The sequence below is a fragment of the Coloeus monedula genome (assembly GCF_965178545.1).
Source record: "Coloeus monedula genome assembly, chromosome: 2".
In the NCBI taxonomy this organism is placed as follows: Eukaryota; Metazoa; Chordata; class Aves; order Passeriformes; family Corvidae; genus Coloeus; species Coloeus monedula.
The window spans coordinates 98,726,189-98,745,960 of NC_138782.1; the positions used below are offsets into that span (position 1 = coordinate 98,726,189).

The 19,772-nt window shown below is 35.5% G+C and overlaps 1 protein-coding gene across 1 annotated transcript in view; it reads right to left on the minus strand.

Moving 5' to 3' along the window:
- The window catches only part of MYOM2 (myomesin 2), a 76,718-nt gene that overhangs the window by 14,287 nt on the left and 42,659 nt on the right, over positions 1-19,772 (minus strand). The window contains exons 19-29 of the mRNA XM_082303316.1: positions 18,860-19,047; positions 16,518-16,644; positions 12,267-12,445; positions 11,951-12,065; positions 11,229-11,385; positions 11,021-11,127; positions 9,211-9,255; positions 8,598-8,734; positions 3,804-3,948; positions 3,630-3,689; positions 2,148-2,215 (exon numbers count right to left, since the gene is read on the minus strand). Of these exons, the coding sequence (XP_082159442.1) occupies positions 2,148-2,215; positions 3,630-3,689; positions 3,804-3,948; positions 8,598-8,734; positions 9,211-9,255; positions 11,021-11,127; positions 11,229-11,385; positions 11,951-12,065; positions 12,267-12,445; positions 16,518-16,644; positions 18,860-19,047 (1,328 nt within the window). The remainder of the gene's footprint in view (positions 1-2,147; positions 2,216-3,629; positions 3,690-3,803; positions 3,949-8,597; positions 8,735-9,210; positions 9,256-11,020; positions 11,128-11,228; positions 11,386-11,950; positions 12,066-12,266; positions 12,446-16,517; positions 16,645-18,859; positions 19,048-19,772) is intronic.

The following is a 19,772-nucleotide window of genomic DNA, read 5'->3' on the forward strand; positions in this document are numbered from 1 at the left end:
GACATTTACTATGAAATGTTACTTTTTTCACTGTTTAGCCACACACCAAGAATCTTGCTTTTAACAGACACAGTACAAATAAAGGCCAAAGTTATGCAAGAGCAAGTAGCTTCTGAATGTTCTGAAATTTAGAATTACTTGAAGAAAAATTACAGTATTTGCTGGCATATGAAGAAAAATAAACACAAAACACAAAAAGCAAACACCATCAAATTATCTTTCAAATGCACAACCATGTTCCACTGGCATTGAGGGGCTACAATATCAAGAACATGGTCATCAATCCCAGCTAATTCAGAACTAAATACTAAGTCAATCAAAATTCAGTCAGGTCCAATCACACAGAAAATAAGCGATATGTGAGGTAACATTTGATATACTCTTTTATAGCACAATCCGTACTTGTCCATCATTACTGTTATGGGCCTGGACCATACAGTCAGTCCTCTGCCCTAGACAAGCTTCCAGTTGATGTGGTTTCCTAGCTACCCTATGTCCTGCCACGGCCTTTAAGAAAGTCAAGGTAAAATGCCCTCTCTTACAGATACTTCCTTCGCATTATCCCAGGCTCTTAGAAGAGGTAAAAACTCCCTTGATTTTCAGAGGAGCACTAAAAATAGCCTGAAAGAGACCTGGGTCAAATGTTACGATATGGCCTGGAATGGCAGAGATGATTCCTTGATTGTTCTTATTACCAAAGAAATAGATCAGAGTCGCCACACTTCTGACTTGTTTGTCAGGTACCTGGAGTTTGAAGGACAAATCCAGGCTTTGTTTTTCAAACTCTTCCTATGTACAAATATAAGTCAAACAGCTATAAACAACAGTACCATGTGGACCTAATGGCCAGTCACATACTAACAGTAACAAACATTATAAGGTCAATAGCATAGTTAAAATGATGAGTGTGCAAGCAGCCCACATCCTAGATTTCATTTACATAAAATGTTCTGACCTTGTGAACAAAAAGCACACTGGTGAAAAGCAAATAATCAGATGCTCAGCCTTTCACATCTTCATTGCTATAAATGGGCTCAAGAGTCAATGAAAGAAGGAAAATTTCAGATTAATTTGTAGAGAATTAACACTAGCATAACTGGTTCAGCAACATTTAATTCCCAGTGTGAATGAAAGGATAAGCAGGGCTCATGCCTGAGGACGTGCATGAAGAGATTATAAAGTACTCAGCAATGCAGCTCAGAACCAGCAAAGGTACTGTGTTAGCTAATGAGTGTTGAGCTCTAACATGGGAGCACATGGAATGGCAGCTTCAGCACCAGGTCAGTTCTGCTGGGAATAACTTGAGGTTAAGGGTCTCTTAGTTAATGAGCAGCAAAAAAACAAAACAAAACAAAACAAAAAAAAAAAAAGAAAAAAAAAAAAAAGAAAAAAAATCCCACAAATGTGCATGTAAATTTCTCATAATGAATCATTCAAGATAGTTTAATTATAAGCCAAAAGTTATTCAAAAGATGAGGAGAAAATTAATACAAAAGAGTCCACATTACAGGAAAAGAGAAAGAAGAAGAGTTTGATGCCTTTTGAATTCAATTTACTTAGTTATTCAGACCTCTAATTAGTCACTCTAGAAGAGCAAAACAAATGAAAATTTATCTGTTCAGAAAGGCATATAAAGATGTTAATAGCAGAAGTTACACTGAAATCAATACACATTATCATTACCTAAAATTCAAAAGTCATTAGCCAAAAATAATTTAAAAATCGTGTTTTATAACATTAATTCTAGAAGTCTTTGCTGCACATTTGATTACAGCTGATTAAACAACAGACACTGTTAGAGAAATCAGAAAATGGTAAAGAAGAAACTCTGGCTTTTTGTAGCTATTTTTTGAGGAAGAAGAAGGACCCTTAAGGGATGTATATTTTGTGTAAATTATTCTTATGACTCTCAATTTTTATAAAGAATTGGACCACCTAATAATACATTTAGAAATGTCCTATTTTTTTTTTGTTTTCATTAACCCTACTGCTGAAGAATAGTAAGTCAGAAATGCCCATATTAAAATTTTCTAAATAATAAAAAAGAGTTTTCATATGAAACTTCAGATTTTAAAGGTATCTAAATCCTTCTCCACTTTACCTACCTCAATTTTTCACCAACACTTTCTAAAAGTATATTTCCTTACCTTACAAGAAAGTAAAACTTCACATTCCTCTGTAACCTTCCAATGCAAAAACTCTGAGAAGTGAGGACCTAAGAAACAAAAAAATCTTAAAGCAAAGTTGTAGGACGAAGAATATCAGAAAGATCCACTGAAAGAAAGAAAAAGGATGACAATTACAACATCCTTACACCAGAGCAAGAGGGAACTCCTGGACTACCCATGCACTAGAAGGAAAATCCTGCAAGTTTTTATCATACTGACCCAGTGTCTACATGAGAGGTTAGAAACCTGAGTCTCGTCTCGGTATGAATCACGTAATATTCCAAAATGTAAAATGGTGAGTGAGAGAAATCAGTTTACTGAATACCGTTGTGCCAAATTGCCAACTAAGCAGAGGAAAGAAACAAAGTAGCTACAAACAAATGTACAAATAATGTATTTAATGTAAAAGCAACAACCCCATGACAGACAATGTCTTTCCCAAATAATGTAAAGTTTAAAAATCTATTAAATATTACAAGCAAAACAGAAAATACTCTGTTTCCCCACTAAGGTTCCAATTCTGCAAAGAAAAATATCCTGATGAAAACTTGCTGACATATGTAGCCTTTATAAAATTATTGTGTTTACTTATCTCAATAAATATATATGTCTTTGTGTCAGCAATATCAGGGCCCATAATTCCAATACCCAAACCTAGAAAGTTCAAGACTTTCACTTAAATCATTGAGAATTGAAAGATTTTGTCAGTTTATGCTGTAAGTGGTGTAATTTTTTTCTTCAATCAGTTCTAAACAACCTTAAACAAAAAAATAGAATTACATTACTTTTGTACAGAAGCTTACCTAAGCTATTTAGGAAAATATTTTTAATTATTATTGTTAGTTTCATCCTGAAAGCCATGTGCCAAGTGAAAATTACAAACTAGAACTCAAGCTCGATTTTTTAAGGATTTCACAGGGATAGAATACTGAATTAGGTATCCAATAGTAATTTCTTCGTTCAGCTGCAAGCAAAATAGATAACGAGCATATAACAAACTCTACAGCTGTATAGCAACTATGCAACAAATATACATTTAGTTCCTGGAATTTTGCCTGGATAGAAACTATAGGGTCAAGCTTTTAATCTTCCTTGTCTGGTACCACTTGTCTTGGCTGTCTACTCTTCTGTCAATTGTATTGAACAGACAACTTGTATGCTTAAAACTAAATGTAATTAAATGTTCTGTTGGATCAGAGCCTACATTAGGCACATTTCTCATGAATATTGAGCAAAGATAACCTTTTGTGAGAACTTTCAATTTTTCTCTACTTAGTGAAGGTTCTGTCACAAATTGACAATGTTGGAAAATAAGAACCACCAAGGGATCAGGTGTCTCCTAAAATTGTACAATATACTCATCTTCTAATAAAGAATGGAAACTGTAAGCACTTAGTATTGACCAGGAATAAATCGTTAGCTGTAAACTGCGCCTAAAGTCACCAATCTGCTCTGTCTTACCTTGTTTTCTGAGAAATTCCTTTCGTTGGAGCTCAGACTCAGCCAATACTCCCTTGAAAGCTAAATTTTAGAAGAGGTGAATGAAAAATGAGTTAGTCACAAAATTACTCAAAGAATAATTGAAGTTCATTTCTTCATCAAAGTTTCAATGTTTCAGTGTTTCAATGAACATACCATCTCCAATGAGAACTAATGAAGACTGGTTTTTGGCCTTTCCGTCCTGAATCTGTACTGTGTAGGTACCTTCATTGTCAATTGTAAATTTTTCCATCACCATTTCTATAATGCCATTTGGACGGTCACAATTTATTTTATGCCTCTGAAATAAAGAAATAAGTTCCTTAGTATAGTGCAAATTACTTATAATTCCTATTGAATAAATTATGATTTATATTCCTGCCTCCACAGTCAACCATTTTCATGTCCTTTTAATTGCAAACTAAGGAAAGAGGACTGTGATTTTATTTACTGTTGTACAACAAGATCCCAGTGATGACAGAAACCGCTGTGTGCAGCTGCATTTGGAATCTTCGAGTCATCATAATATGGATGGTTTGTATTTGAAAACAATAGTTTATGGCATTGGGCGTATTTGAAGGAGAGCCTACCAGCCCACCTTTAGCTGCATTACAGCTTCCAGTTCAACAAGGGGGTTTTCTAGGCAGAAGCGCAATTCCTAGCAGAGTCCAGAAACAACTGGAAATATTATGTTTCTCGACACAAATATGGATCTTCAAATAAATCTATCACACCAAATCCAAAAAGTCATCCCTACTAAATATCTGAGACATACGTAGTAGTCAGTAGTGGATCTCATTTTCTTAGTAAAAATAGTTAATCTTGGAAGGGTATGATGATTTTCTCATTTAATGCTAGGTGTAATTTTCAAAGAACCCTAAAGCAAAAGACCATGAGAAAAGTAGCTTGTGCAAACCCAACAGAGCTTCTGGGAACCAAAAAGGATCTGCCAAGTCCAGCAAAAGAGAGGTATAACTCTGTCAGAACATATGGTTACGTATTTAAGTGTTTGCAGAATACACAAAACACCAAATATTGACTTGAATTCAAAGTTAAATATGCTTTTCAGTGTTTGTGTCCTTTATGTGTTTGCTTTCTATTAAATATTCCAGAAAGATTAATTATTGGCAAGCATCATCATGGAAACAGAAAATTGTAGGCAAATATTGGACAATCTTTGCAAAATATGTGTTTTGAATTTGCAGGTTCTGTTTTAGATACAACCATATTTTACTAATATCCTCTTTTATTCAGTGAATTACTAAAAGCCCTGTTACTTTCAAGGGTATTATACATACTGTTAAAAGGAGACATGATGTCTTATAAAGAGAATGTTTTGATAAACCTGTTTATTGGTCTCCAAAAGTAAAAAATGATTCTAAAGTAACAGAGAGATAAAGTTTAGGGGATGAGACGAAAGAAGAAACGTAAAAAAAGCTAGTAAAAATGCCACTTATTAAATTCTCTAGGATCTTACTGAAATTAAAGAACCCCTAAGTTCCCTAAGATCCAAAAGTAGTAGGAATGACGCCACAGAGGTATCTGCTTTAGCTTTAAGGGACATGTCTTGCCCAGCCTCAAAAATAGACTCACTGTTGTATGGATTACACATCTGGAAGAACAGTGTAGACATACTCAAGAAATTTACCATTCAGTACTGGCATTTTCAAATCTATAAATCCTTTAAGTCTTAGCCAGGTAACAGAAGAATGAAGAAAAAGAAAAGATATGTAATTAACAAAGCAGTCAGCCAACAGATTGACCAGGATAATAATTTTTTAAGGGATACACATGTTAATTTGGATACGCAATTTACCATACATAGTGAAAAGAAAGATACAATGTCAAAGAACAAGACAAGATTAAATCAACTGGGAAACTAAGTAGAAAATCTACTTATGTAAGAGTTCATCTGTAAGAGTTACAGTGATAGGTGAGGAAAGTTAAAAAGAGCATTAATAAACCTACCCAAACTATCAAAAAGTGCAAACTTCAATGTGCAAAAGTAAAATTCTTGCTTACAGTCTCTTGCCCACAGAGGTGAAGGACCACACTGGCATTTACTTCATGAGTTCCCAGGGAGAACATTAATTAAATTTTGCCAGAAGCAGAAAAGTTAAAAAAATAAAGCAAGACATATGTTTTAATCTGATTCATTATCACACTTTTTTAAAATTTCCTACTTTTATTAAATGAAATATTAAAATATCAAAATAAAATCTAAGTAAATGGGGCTCAGTTCATTTCATTTTCAGCTTATTTTGAAATCTTACGAAAAACACTCCCTCTTAGGACCTAGCAGGAAAAATTTATCGCTTCAGCCAATGTCAAGAATCAGGCCACAATTCACCAGCATAATGGTCTATTGAACATGTTCAGTGACTGTAGCCCAGTCTCCAGACAGGTTTTAGAGTGCAATTAGGATTCTAACTATTGCCATTATGCAGCAAGATGAAGTTCAATGATTTTATGGGCATCATAAATATTAGGCTTTTATGTGACTTTCCACAAAAATATCATCTGTCTCCAAAAATAAATGTCACCTGTGGGTTACTAATTAAAGAGGTGAAATAATGCAGCTTCATTTCAAGACTTTCTCTGATGTCAACACTTCCAAAACATATGCGAACTAAAAATAGCTCATTCTTTTCCATGATCCTTGCCAAGACAGAGTATTGTCAATTAAATACATCTTAGGCATGAATATTCAGGTTTTCAGTTCTATGGTTTATTACTTCTTAAAGCAAGAAAAAAAGAGAAGTATTTTACTCAGAAATACTACTTCTTCCACTTGTCAATATGTAATTAAAGTAAATGCTCTTTGCTTTTCTATGGTATAAAAATGCTGATAAAACTTCTCTGACCCAAACCAGGATTTGCATTCTCAGGAATAAACTGAATCTTTCAAACAGCTGCACTGGAGATTAATTCTTCACAGGAAAACGTATTTCCAGTGCTGTGCTTATGGCCTGTAGATGAACAATACTCTTCCCCTGCAAAGGTATGACCTTGCTTTCTTTTCAGCCCAATCTGAGAGCTTTTTTATGCCCCTTTATATGAGAGGTCTTCCTAGAGCTATAAAAATGCAGGAAGCTGGTGGCCTACCCTTTCATCTCTATGTAGCTGTTCAATGCCCAGTTTCTAAGCCAAAATTTTAAAAACAAAATAGAAAGTGATGCTGTATAAAAATTTAAAGTCTGTGAACATTGCTGCATTGTCAAGTGCCTTCCACATTATATGTAAAACTAGTAATATGAGCCTCAGAGAACGATGTCTTGTTGGACAGAATCCAAAACTGTACTTGAAGCAGCCTTTTCCTTAAGGCATTTTTCTAAAATATTTGTGCTTAACACCGGTCTGTGTGTAAATTCTCCTGTTTGGCTGTTGATCATCTAGTTACCGAAAATGGATAGAGAGAGTCCAACTCTTTTTCCAGTATGAATAGGCTCACACTGAAACAGGAATTCTGTACTGCAAAAAATATTTGAGTTAAAGATTGGCCTTCCTTTCAGGTATTATCACATCCTAATAACATGACATGAAGGCACTATAGGATCCGGAGAGCTACAGGTCTGTCAGCCTGACCTCAGTGCCAGGGGATATTAAGAAGTGGATACATCTTGAGAGACACCAAGCAACATTCACAGGACAGCCAGGAGGTGAGGCCCAGCCAGCATGAGCTTGTGACAGGCAGGTCCTGCTATACTGACCTGATAACCTTCAGCAACAAGGTGACCCACTTAGTGGATGAGGAAGGGCTGTGGATATTGTCTACCTGGAATTAAGTAAAGCCTTTGACACTGTTTCCCGCAGCATTCTCCTGATTAAACTGGTTGCTCACAGCTTGGATGTGTGCACTGGTTCCTGGCTAGATGGCCAGGGCCTGAGTGGTTGTGAATGGAGTTAAATCCAGTTGGTGGATATCACAAGTGATGTTCTCCTGGGCTCAGCAGTGGGGCCAATCCTATTTAATATCTTTATCAATGATCTAGAGGAAAGTATTGAGCTGGGTGGGAATGTTGATCTGCTGGAGGATAGGAAGATTCTGCAGAGGAATCTTGACCAGTTGAATAGATGGCTCGAGACTAGCTGTGTGAGGTTCTACAAGGCCAAATGCCAAGTCCTGCCCTTGGGTCAAAACAACTGCAGGCAGCACAACAGGTTTGGGGAGGAGTTGCTGGAAAGTGGCCCAGTGGGAAAGGACCTGGGGATGCTGGTCAACAGCAGGTTGAGCATGAGCCACCAGCATATGCCCAGGAGGTCAAGAGGGCCATGGGCATCCTAGCCTTTATCAGCAGTAATGTGGCCAGCAGGACCAGGGCAGTGATTGTACTCTGCACTGATGAGGCCACATCTCAAATCCTGTGCCCAGTTCTGGGCCCCTCAATCAAGAAAGACATTGAGGTGCTGGAGTGTGTCCAGACAAGGGCAATGGAGCTGGTGAAGGTTTGGGAGAACAAGTCTGATGAGAAGCAGCTGAAGGAGGTGAGGTGGTTTATCCTGGAGGAACAGAGGCTCGGGGGGACCATAGTGCTCCCTACAACTGCCTGAAGGAGATTGCAGCCAGGTGGGGATCAGTATCTTTTCCCAAGTAACAAGCAATAGGACAAGAAGAAATGGCCTCAAGCTGTACCAAGGAAGTTTAGATTGGCTATTAGGAAAAATTTCTTCACTGAAAGGGTTTTCAAGCACTGGACCAGGCTGCCCAGGGAAGTGGTTGAGTCACCATCCCTGGAGGTGATGGTGATGGTGACTCAACCATGGTGATGGCAGATGTGGCCCTTAGGGACATGGTTTAGTGGTGGACTTGGCAGTGTTATGTTAACTGTTGGAACCCATGATTTTAAAGGTGTTTTCCAGCTTAAATTACTCTATGATTCTATGATAATAATAGAAACCTGCAGGTTTATTAAATAAAATCACTTATGTCAGTACTCAATATGTACTTACATCACTGTTTTCGACTTCTTTATCATTAATAACAAATCTGAAAGTAGAATCTGGAGATAAGCTTTCAGCCTGAATCCAGAAACGAACTTCTCCTTTATCAAGAACCTCATAAGCTAATTCTGATTTCAGTGGTATTGCTACAAAAAGAAAAGAATCAAAAGTCAATAATGCATGAAACCTTGTGAGAAATAGGAATATCATAGCAAAATGTTAGTAAATTTCCTTATTATTTATGGATTTCTGGATATAGAATAAATTTTAAGCAGGGAAGAGTCCTCTAATGCAACCTTTGACTGATTTTTTAATTAATTTCTCAAAGGGAGAAGAGAATTTACTTACTGTATGTACATTGTGTAAGGATTTGGTAATCCTAGTAACAATCTGTAATCTATTGTCAAAGTTAAAAGACATTTAGGAACAATGATTTTATTGATGTCAACTAATATTCTTCCAAACAAACTAAAAGATAAGGAAGCTAGGTGTTCCGCGGTAAATGAAGCTGCCATGAAAAATGAAGTTGCCATTGTCTCAGGAAGAATCTTTTTGGGACTCCAGTCATTGGTATGTAATTATATTCCTTCTAGAAGTATCCAATAAATTCAGATCAACTTACTTGGATTCTTTATTTCATAGCTTAATGCCATCAAACGTTCAAACTCTGAAAATAAGAAAAATGTCCATGTTTTAATTTATTCTGAAAAAATACAGACAGCAAATGAATGTCAACGAAAGTATAAGCATCAGCAAAGTTATTTCCTTAAAGCTTGTATATGAATACACAATGCTTCATAAAATATTTAAATTCTGATACATGGATTTGGCAAACGCTCCTATTGCATGCATTTTAGTGTATACTCTCTTATGCAAGGGAATCTAAACAAAGCCCAAAATCTATTTTAAACTTTGAAAACAGCAATACAAAAGAAAGATGGGAAACAATAGCTTCCAAGCAGTGTACAAGGTTCCTTTATCTGCTGACTTCCTTTCTCACACTATTCCTAAAACTCTTGTTTTACTGTGGCAGAAAACAAGATCAAGTGCAGGTTAGTCTGAAAACAAAACAGAAAGTTCTAGTGAATGCACTTGATCCTCAAGAGGGCTGTTCGAGAGTCTAGAATTCAGTTTTTTAGATTTTCATACTAATCCTATTTATCATAGTCATTACCAATAAAGATTTGGAAAATGAACATTACTGCCTATTCCAAATTTACAGATAATGTAAAGACCAGAGAAAATTAGCATCGATTTATGACATGATAGAGGATTTTGCAAAATTGCAGAATCTATAGCTGTTGAGAGAGAAAATGGGCAGTGAAATAATGGTTTTCAGTGCTAAGACGCAAAATCTGATACTTGTGCAGGGATCCAGTACAAATAAAATTGTAATTTTGAGTGACATATGATCAGGAAAGACATAGGCAAGTATGGGGTGGGAAACACCTTCAGTGCTCTTATACAAAAAAAACTTCAAAGGTAGATCTGATGGTGACAAGACCTACAGTGTGATTTCAGAGTGATGCTTCAAAACTTAGTCAAATGGCAATTCTCATGATTAAATGCAATGGAAAATTACAAAGCACATATTGGTCATAACTAATGACTAAGAGTCCTCATAAATCTTCCATGTCCTGAAGAATCTTTTTTTTTTTTAATCTGAACATGGATTTCTTCTCAACACCTACTTGGAAAGGGTGGTTTGACATGTTTCTCACTGTGATAATAGTCCTGCCTTCTATCAGACTCCCGCTTAGTCTCATCTCCTCTCCATAAATGGCTTATTAGGATGAGAAGCAGAGGGATTTCAATACTTGAGGAACTGGGCATAGCAATTACAGCTGAGGACTGGGAAACACCAAAGTAATTTTTATTTTGCATAAAATAAACTCTCCTCTTTGCTTTTTATGTCAGCATTTCTCAATGATAGAGCAAAGTCAGACTAAAGCAAATTAATTGCAATGCCAATGAAACAAAATAGCTACAATGAAATACAGCAAAACTAACATAAATGTACACTATATGATAATTTGACCCAATGTATTTAGATCTTTTTAAAGCATCTTCCTTTTTCTCACTAATTTCCTGCATCTTGATTATGAGATACTGCATTTGGAGCCTCAAGCACAACTGAAAGTGTAAGGTATATTTGCAAACATCGTTACAATCCCAGCATAAAGAAAACAATTCTAATTTGCCATGTTTTTTATCTTTATCTAGAAAATATTGCCTGAAGTTACCTCAGCTTTCATTATTATGATAATCAGAAAAATAAGTAATCACACGAAGACTGCAGTGTGTTCTTTTTTGTTTTTTCTTAATGCATAGAAAATAATGTGAGAGTTGTAGGGTTCTTTTTTTTCTTGGGCAATTTTCAGTGCACTTGAGGCAATACAATGAAGAAAGACTTGAAATTATAAGGACCTTACCTTCATCATCCATAACGAAGCTGGAGGAAACCCCATCTGTGTCACTAACTGAGATAGAGTAAGTTCCCACATCTGATTTATCAGGATTTTTGAAGTACAGTTTAGAACTAAAATCATTAATGAAGAAGAATATAATTAGCTCAGTATCCCGTGTCAAGAATTTTAACATGAAAATTTTCTAATATTTTGGTAGACTGGCATGACTTACTGATTTCCTTCTGTTTCAATCTTAAACTTATGAGAATCATCAATCTCCTCATAAGATTTACCCCATGCAAAATGAGATGCATCTGTAGCTTCTTTGCACTCAAAAGCCAGGTAAATATTACCCTCATCATCCACACCTGAATATATTTCTTTTGTTCCTGCAAAATAGGAATCAACTCAAATGTCAAGGCTGCATTTTTCTTTCAAGGTACAAATCATAAATTTATAAAGCCCGCACCTATTTTATCCTAAAAGATACTGATTTTATTAGCAGGTCTTAGAGCAGGTTTATGTCATACGCTGACTAGGCAACACATGCTAGTAAGTTTCTTACTCTACACGCAAGAAAGGAATGTTAATACTAATAAATGCTTATTGAGAAAAAAACCAATAAGATATAACTGAATATGAGAACACACAAAAAGTTTAAATAAATCAATTTTATTATCATTCCTGAAGCTTTAAAAAATGTGTTGTCACACCAAGTTGCACCTTGTTCGAATAAAAACCAAAATACCTGATTATCAAATAACTCCTACAGTAAGGAACAAATTCTTATCACTATATCTGTATCTACATGATTTTTTCTTTAAGTTTTAAGGCTAAGAGCTTCTTAATTCTTGAAATACTTATATGTGATACAATATCAAATTAGATTGATTGAACTCAATTCCAAGTATTATAGTATTTTAGAAGCAGAGGAGATTAAACAGTTCATTTTACCTGGCCGTTCCTCAACAAGCACTGGTTCAGATATCTCAGATGACTTGCCTGCCCCAGCATCATTCACTGCACGAACTTTAAAAACATAGGTATGGCCCTCATGTAAATCAGTGACCTTAAACAAGATAAAGGGCAAAGTCAATTTAAAAAACAATTGAAGTTATTTTGTTTACTTATATGAAGATATTAGCAGAAGCCAAAGTTCAAATACATATCTTTTTTGTTCAAATATATATCCTTTTTGTACTCAATAAGAACTTTTAATACTCAGTTTTATATTAATATTTATATTAATATTAATTAATTAAAATGTTACCTTAAGATAGCGCTTTGAAGTAGGTTTGTCATTAGCAGTGATCCAGTCTTCTGCATCTACTTCTTTATAGTCCACTAAATACCCAGTAATAGGGCTTTTGCCTTCATACACAGGAGCTTTCCACAGAAGAACCACTGATGTATTTCTAACTTCACATATCATGAGACCATAGGCAGGACCTAAAATATTTCAAGTATTGGAAATTCACTTCAATATAATGAAGTTTTGCGTACCACTATAATTTTGACTGTACTTGCTTTCAAAAACTTCAGCCTTTACAATACAGCTGGTGTATGTGGTATTTAGGTCATTTTCCCCTCATGGCTGTATACTGCAGTACCTGCCTTACACAGTGAGTGACATTAGTATTCTGAAGCATACTTGCTTAGCTAGATCTCAGTAGCTCTCTTTTAAGGGAAAGTTAATCATGTGGAAAAATCCATGCAGTTTAAGACTTTCCAACAAGCAAGAGAGGCTTCTTGTCTCTTAGTTAACTCACCAGCCCCACATCAAAGTTGCTTCACTGAGCCTGATTCAGGTTCATAATTTAACATCAGGATTTTTATTTTTTCATTACTATACGTGAGCCATGATCTTTCAAAATAATCCAAAATTCAGTGGCACCAAGGGACTTTGGATCAGGCTTCTTGTTCCCTGACAGAAGAATTTTTTTTTATTGTGAACTAGGTAGCTGCAGCCAAGAGGAACTTCTCAGGATGAATGATACTTGGCAGGAGAAATATTTAAGCCAAAAATATCCTGATACTCTACAAATAAGTGAGAGTTTATATGTTTGCAGGTACTAGGTTTTTCCCTACTATACTTTCCTTCTCCTTCACCTAACTGTTCAAGTGCCATTCAGTCTAACTTATAGTAATTATTTTTTACTATACTCTTGATACTTTTTACACTAGTAAATAAATATCAATGTAAAGGCATAATCATGTCAATTTCCTACCATAGTCAAAATACCCATGACAAAATACTCATATTCAGTCAAATTATGTAGCTTGCTTCTTGTGCTGCAGATGCAGAGCAAGGAAAGATGAAGACTTAAGGATTAACTTGAGACTTAAGGATTTTCTCAGTTTTCAAGATACTGATTTTCCCTATAACACATCTTACCATTTAAAATAATAATAATAATAAAGAGTGGAAAGCCTTACAAATAACTCTGATTACCTTTCCAGCCTACATGATGTTAACCAGTGATGAAAGAACATAAAATCTGTAAAGGATGATATTCAGCAAATATACGGGCGGGGGGAAAAATCCAAACCTTTAGAAAAGTTTTTCTCCGAAGTGGGTAAACACATTTCAGAAAAGCATATTGAATACCTGTTACAGACCTTATAAGGATAAATATTAGATTTCTCATGGAAAGACTGCCATTTTCAAGGCACCTAAAGCCTTCCCTCAGGGCTCTTTAAAAATCCCAATCTAAATGTCTATATATCCACAGATAATTAAAATTCCACTGTCAAATGGACCCAGTAGGAATCTAGACAGTAGAAGGAAAAGGGTAATGAAGCACGTTCTATTCTGAGGATTCTGAGACCCCGTACATTTCTTTTTATTTAAAGCAATGTAAGACAATTCATTAACTATCATTGCTAGCTCACAGAAACTCACAGCGACACGTAAGACTAAAATTCTGCAGAAGGATGAAATAATTATAGACTCTGGGCAAGGAATCCATCACTTATGCTGGAAATCCTGCAAAAGGTTTTGGCCTTTCTAAGGAAACCTTCTTTCTATATCAAAAAGTGGAAGAATATTTTGTTGACACTGGGAGTATTTTGCAGTCACATTACATTAGTCCTCAGTGTCTTTAGTAAGTCACAGAAGAGGGTCAGGCTCTTTCTCCCAGTTTTAAATCTCAATTATTTCTTTTCATTATTGTAAAGCTATTGTTTAAAAATGTATTTTAAGAAAGGCTAGTGAAATATTTAACAGGTTTGGATATTTGGGTTTTTTTAGGGAGAGGACAATGGTCTTGGCTTGTAGTGGTTTTGTTATCTCTTTATCTATCATTTAAAATGAAGGATAATCTTCACTTCTTTACACACTACATAATTCCAATGATGTTTTGAAAACACTGTAGAGACCATAAATCATAGATCACTTCTTTAAGAAAAATAATTGTTCAAATGAGGATGCACTTACACTAAATATTACAAGAGTATAAGAAAATGTAGCTAACATGAAGTGAGTTAAAGTCAGGAGATTAAACATTTTGTTATTGACAATTTTGTCATTAAATCCATATGGTAAGATTTATAACTCTGAAGAATTTAGCTATAAAAAATAAAGACAAACAGCTTTTCAGAAAAAGAATATGGGCATTAAAAAGGACTAAACTTGGAACTTAACTGTGTAATTTTTGTTTTAGAGGGCAAATAGAAGGGGATTTGTAAGCAGGAAAATGCCTTTCAGAAGGTGGAGTTATAGTTTCTCTATTCAGCATTGAAAAATCTTTATTTGGAGTAGTATCTCCAGTCTGTGCACTGCCATTCAAGAAAGAAATGAACCAACTAGAAAAGAAAAAGTTAGAAGAAGAACAAAAAATTCTTTTAAATAGCAATAAGGAATACATGATCTAAAGGGAATGTTGCAGGAAGAAAAATTCAGGAATATAAGAGAAACTTTTAAACTGCAAGCAGCAAGATTAGGAAGATTACTTTGGTTCTTGTCCAAAGTACCTGGACTTTTCATGAGAAGACTTTAAAGGTGCATTAGACAAGCCTCTGTCAAAGAGATAGGTATAGGTAACCTGAAAGTGAGTGAGCAGCTGGACTAGACGACATTTGAGAGTCTCTCCTCATAAACAATTCCATGATCTTACTGAATTCCAGGTAAGAACTACCTTCTACTTATAGCATAGAAAAGAAAACTGAAATTTCCCTGCCACCTCATGCCACCTCACTAGTAATTTTGATAGTTTTACAAATCCAATTTTAGGAGTTTTGTGCGGTTCTTTTCTTTACTGAGAAAATAACTGTTCCGGCATGGAACAGATGCTTTAAGTGTCAGACAGCTCCTGATGACATATACAAGTATTAGAGTGGATTTTTAGGTATATATCAAAGCTCAAAGTCATATATAGAATTCAATATAACAACACAGCAGTATTTTACAGTGTTTGTGGAAAAAGAAAGTAGAACTATTTTAAAGTGGTGGGTCTCTGTGTTTTCACTATGGGCTGTACTTGTAATACACTTTGTTTAAGCAAATCAGCCCAGACATCAGAAATGGCTTTAGAAAATATGTTGCTCAGTATGAGTAACAGCGTTACAGTGTTATAAAATATGCAGAATGGACCTTCAGAAACCCTTTTATGGCTTATTTACGGGCTTTGAGCACTGCTGGGGGGGACTAATTCTTTAGATGTTTAACATTTTTTTTATGTTAAAAATATTATATAATATATATTATGTACAAATATAGCATATAACATATACATAGCATATTATGTATTATATTATGTATTACATAACAAATGTATATGCTTACATGAGGTAGATTACAGTTTAACTTCTTTTTGGTGAGGGTCCTAAATTCAAAGTACTTCTAACTATAATTAATAGTCTTCAGCTACATCTACACTGTTAAACTACAGACAACCCAGACACAGGGTCTGAGTACTAGCACACAGCCATTCCTACTGTATGTTTGTTAGCACAGTTGTCCTAACACCTGGCTAATAATAATCTCTCAGGTAACACCTAGGTACAATCTAGAGGAAACACACATACATGGGCATGTTATTTGAGTCTAGGAGACTAGCTGGGCTACTTGTCTCTATGTCAAGAAACAGGCCCCTCTTTTGTGTTATTTATGACCAAAAGCTAACATAGTTTTGGAGTCTGAAACTCCAGGAATATTCTTAGTAGACTGCATTTATGGTGCAGAGATATTGTACAGGTGGTGAGTGTGAGGTGGAGCTTGTAGGGCTTGAAGAGGTGGTAGAGATACATAGACTAAAGGCTCAACACTGTTCTGAGCTGGTGAGGGCAGTGAAAAAGGGAACTCAACAAGCTAAGTAAAGGTCATCTATTTCCCAGGAGACTCAATGTCATCACTGGAGGTGTGGTGGTAACTTTTAACAGATCTCAGAAGCAAGAGCAATCTCAACAGGTAGTATGGAAGAAATTGAGCAAAAGACACCCTGCAGATTTTGGCTGGCACTCTGTGGCTGTGTTTCAAGGATTTTATACTGAACTGAGATTCATGAAGAACTAATAGACTTACCAGGCTCTGGCATAGTCCAAGCTTTACACTTAAAATGCTCACTGGGATCTGAAGGTTGACCTATTCCAATCAGATTTGCAGCAGCAACTTTGAATTCATAGAAGGCATCTTCAGTCAAATCCTCTACCTTTTTTCATTTGATAAAACAATTCAATATATCAAAAGCCATTATTTATATTCATTTAATAAATACTTGAATATAAACATTGCTTAATTAATTATCAGGCATTACTACCGTGCTGAAGGATGTAATTTGAAAATTTTATCCTTAAACCAAACACACTGCAGAGTTCTATATTATAGAACATAATATATATTCTCCACATTTCAGTCACATCATCCTAGGAATAACAGCACTCATATATTGGCATGAAAAGTTGTAAAAGTTTAGAGCAAAGGTTCAAGGAGCCCAATCAATAAATGACCACTAGCAGACACTTATGGGTGAGTGTTCTGAAATGAAATACCTTCCTGCATTGTTTGTGAATGACTGTTCATAAGTCATTCACTTAACCAAGAGTTCAAATAGTGTTTTGGTTTAAAAGGTCACAGTGGACTGACCAAGGAAGAAAAGGAAACAATAGGAAACTAAAAGAAAAAACAATCCGGTCAGTTCCAACATGTGCTGGTATAACTCCAGGAAAGAGCCTCTCAGTACTATTTCATGGCTTATATTAATCTTTCCCACAATTATATTTAATCATATGTCTCAAGAGAAAGACATAGCTGAGAGTAGAATTTCTAGTGGAGATACCAAACAGTTTTAGATTTTCCTGAATAAGTAGTTCTCTTTGAAAGTGTGAGATAAAAAAAGGATTTTGGTGCAATTTTTTTAATGATAAAAACATGTGAGGGTAACGAACATATGGGGTAGCATCAAATACAAGAACAAAGCAAACAAGGTAACGCTGAAAAGTCAGGCACTAAAATAATTTAGACACAATTTCCTGAAGATAAGGAAATATATACTGTGACCCACAAGACCCAATAACAGCTCAGCCTGTAAAAATTATTTTGAAATCCCAGGTTATTAAGGGAAAGGATACTTGTGGAGTTCCCATAGAATTATTTAATCAGAGAAGGTTAAACCTTCAGTGATTTCCCAGTGCTGCAATGAATATCTCAGGGCATTCTCTGTTTGCAGCATGTCATAAAATATTCTGTGCTACTAAAAGCTGTCTTGGTTTTATTTCCCATCAGTATTTCAGATTCTAGTCATTCAAACTAATGTACAAAGATGCACCTTCAGGCACAAATACAGGTACTGGCAGGACTGACACTTAAATATCCAGTTAAATTCTGAATGGTGGCCCCTAATTTACATTACTCATTTGTTTACAAATGCATTAAAAAAAATATATGTGGAAAGCATTGTAAGCAGTTTGCCCTTTCATGTCTATCCTATCCTACCTGCCCTTTTTTATTTCTCAACGTCCATGCTCCATCTGCTATGTCAGAGATGCCAGTCATAAAATCAGTCACAAGCATGCACACACCTGAGTATTGCTGCCTGCCTTCTGTGACAGAAGCATTCTTCCTCAGCTCATCTCCATCATTATCTTCCACTTTAGTGTCAAATACCTGCAAGACTTACTTCTGCCCTAAAGGGTACAGGAAATTTGCTGACTTGCAGAAATAAAATTTTTATAATTTGTGAATAAAATCTGATTGTTTTACTTAATTTAAAAAGCATCAGATTGATTGATTGATTACTTGCTATATCCTATCTCCCTAACTATTCTTCAGGGAAGCTGACATCCAAATTTTCCTCTTTTAAGAAACATTTAATATGTTGCAAGTGTAACCAGAAGTAATTTATTTCAAAACTGGTACTTTGTAAAGGAGGTGACAAGATATAAGGCTAAGCTTATTAATATACATGATTTTTCAGCTGCAGGCAGATTTTAAGAGTAAGAAAAGGGACAGTTATATTTTTTCTCAATCCATCTCCATTTCGTTTACAAGTCTCCAGTTCCACAAACAGCAGTTAACTGTCCTGCTAAACACTTCCATCCTTTCTCTGTATGCTGTTACAGTGGTGATACTTAAGTGATCACTAATGAAAATAGCTTGTGGAGCATTTTATGGCTATCTTGTTCGTAGTGAAAAATGTGCTTCACACTTTTCCCTCAAAAAATTTCTATTCTGAATGGTCTTATGCACATTAAAATTTCATAGTAGGGGACAGCACTGATTCTCTACCCCAGGTTTAACATTGTTGCATCCAAATGGAAGCGCTTAGTTTTGTTGAAGTATTTAAAGAATTTTTCCATTAAAAAAAAAAAAATCCAAAGAATTAATTCAAATCAACTCCAAAAATATAATGATCAAAAAATACTAACCGTATAAATCGTCCGGGTAATAAGGGAAGAATTGACTTCATGCCAGTTTTGATGGTTGGCTTCCCGTTTATCCATGTAATAACCAAGGATTGGTGAACCTCCACTGTATGTTGGTGCTTTCCAGCCAAGGGTCATTGAATGACCGTCACAGTTCAGAAGTGTGATACCATGAGGATATGAAGGACAAGCTACAAGGAAATTAGCAACCCGAGAGTTAGAACAGAGTCTAAAACACTGCAGTGTAGAAGTTGCTTAGCACTTTTGATATTGCTTCTGTTTTCTGCAGCATACTGCTCTCGGCAGTATAATGATAGCAAAATAGTTGTAAAGCTGCTAACCAGCATTCATTTTATCACTGGATATAAACATGGAAGGTTTTAAAACTCTCAGAAGGTAGCAAGGAGGAATAGATGACCTTTGGTATGGAAATAGTAATACCAGCAAGACTCTCCAGACCAAATATTATGCCAAAAGATTGAAATGAGTCAGAAGATCTCTTCCTACTAAGAAACAAGTAAGCTGCTCAAATACTTCTGGAATACAGTAACAATCATCCAATTAAAAAAAAAAAAAAGATGATGAACTTGAATAAAATTGAGTCGTATGACTGACTGATCTGTGACCAGTTTTCCTGTCCTATCCTGATATTATATGCCTCATTCAGAGTGTGACTGCTTTTTCCTCTAGAAGGATCTTTAGACTTTCAGTAACTTAAGCTGTATTGAGGCAAAAAGTAATGTCCTTCTACTTCCTTCTGTAGCATAAGCAGAAATGTCACCAGGGCACCTTCCTAAGGATGAAGAAAACCCTTTTCCTGAGGTTTTTAATCCCCTCCTACAGGCAAGTACACCTTCTAGCAAGCAGTTTTGCATTTTTCGTACATACTTGAAAGTCTGCCCAAAGATACCCCTTT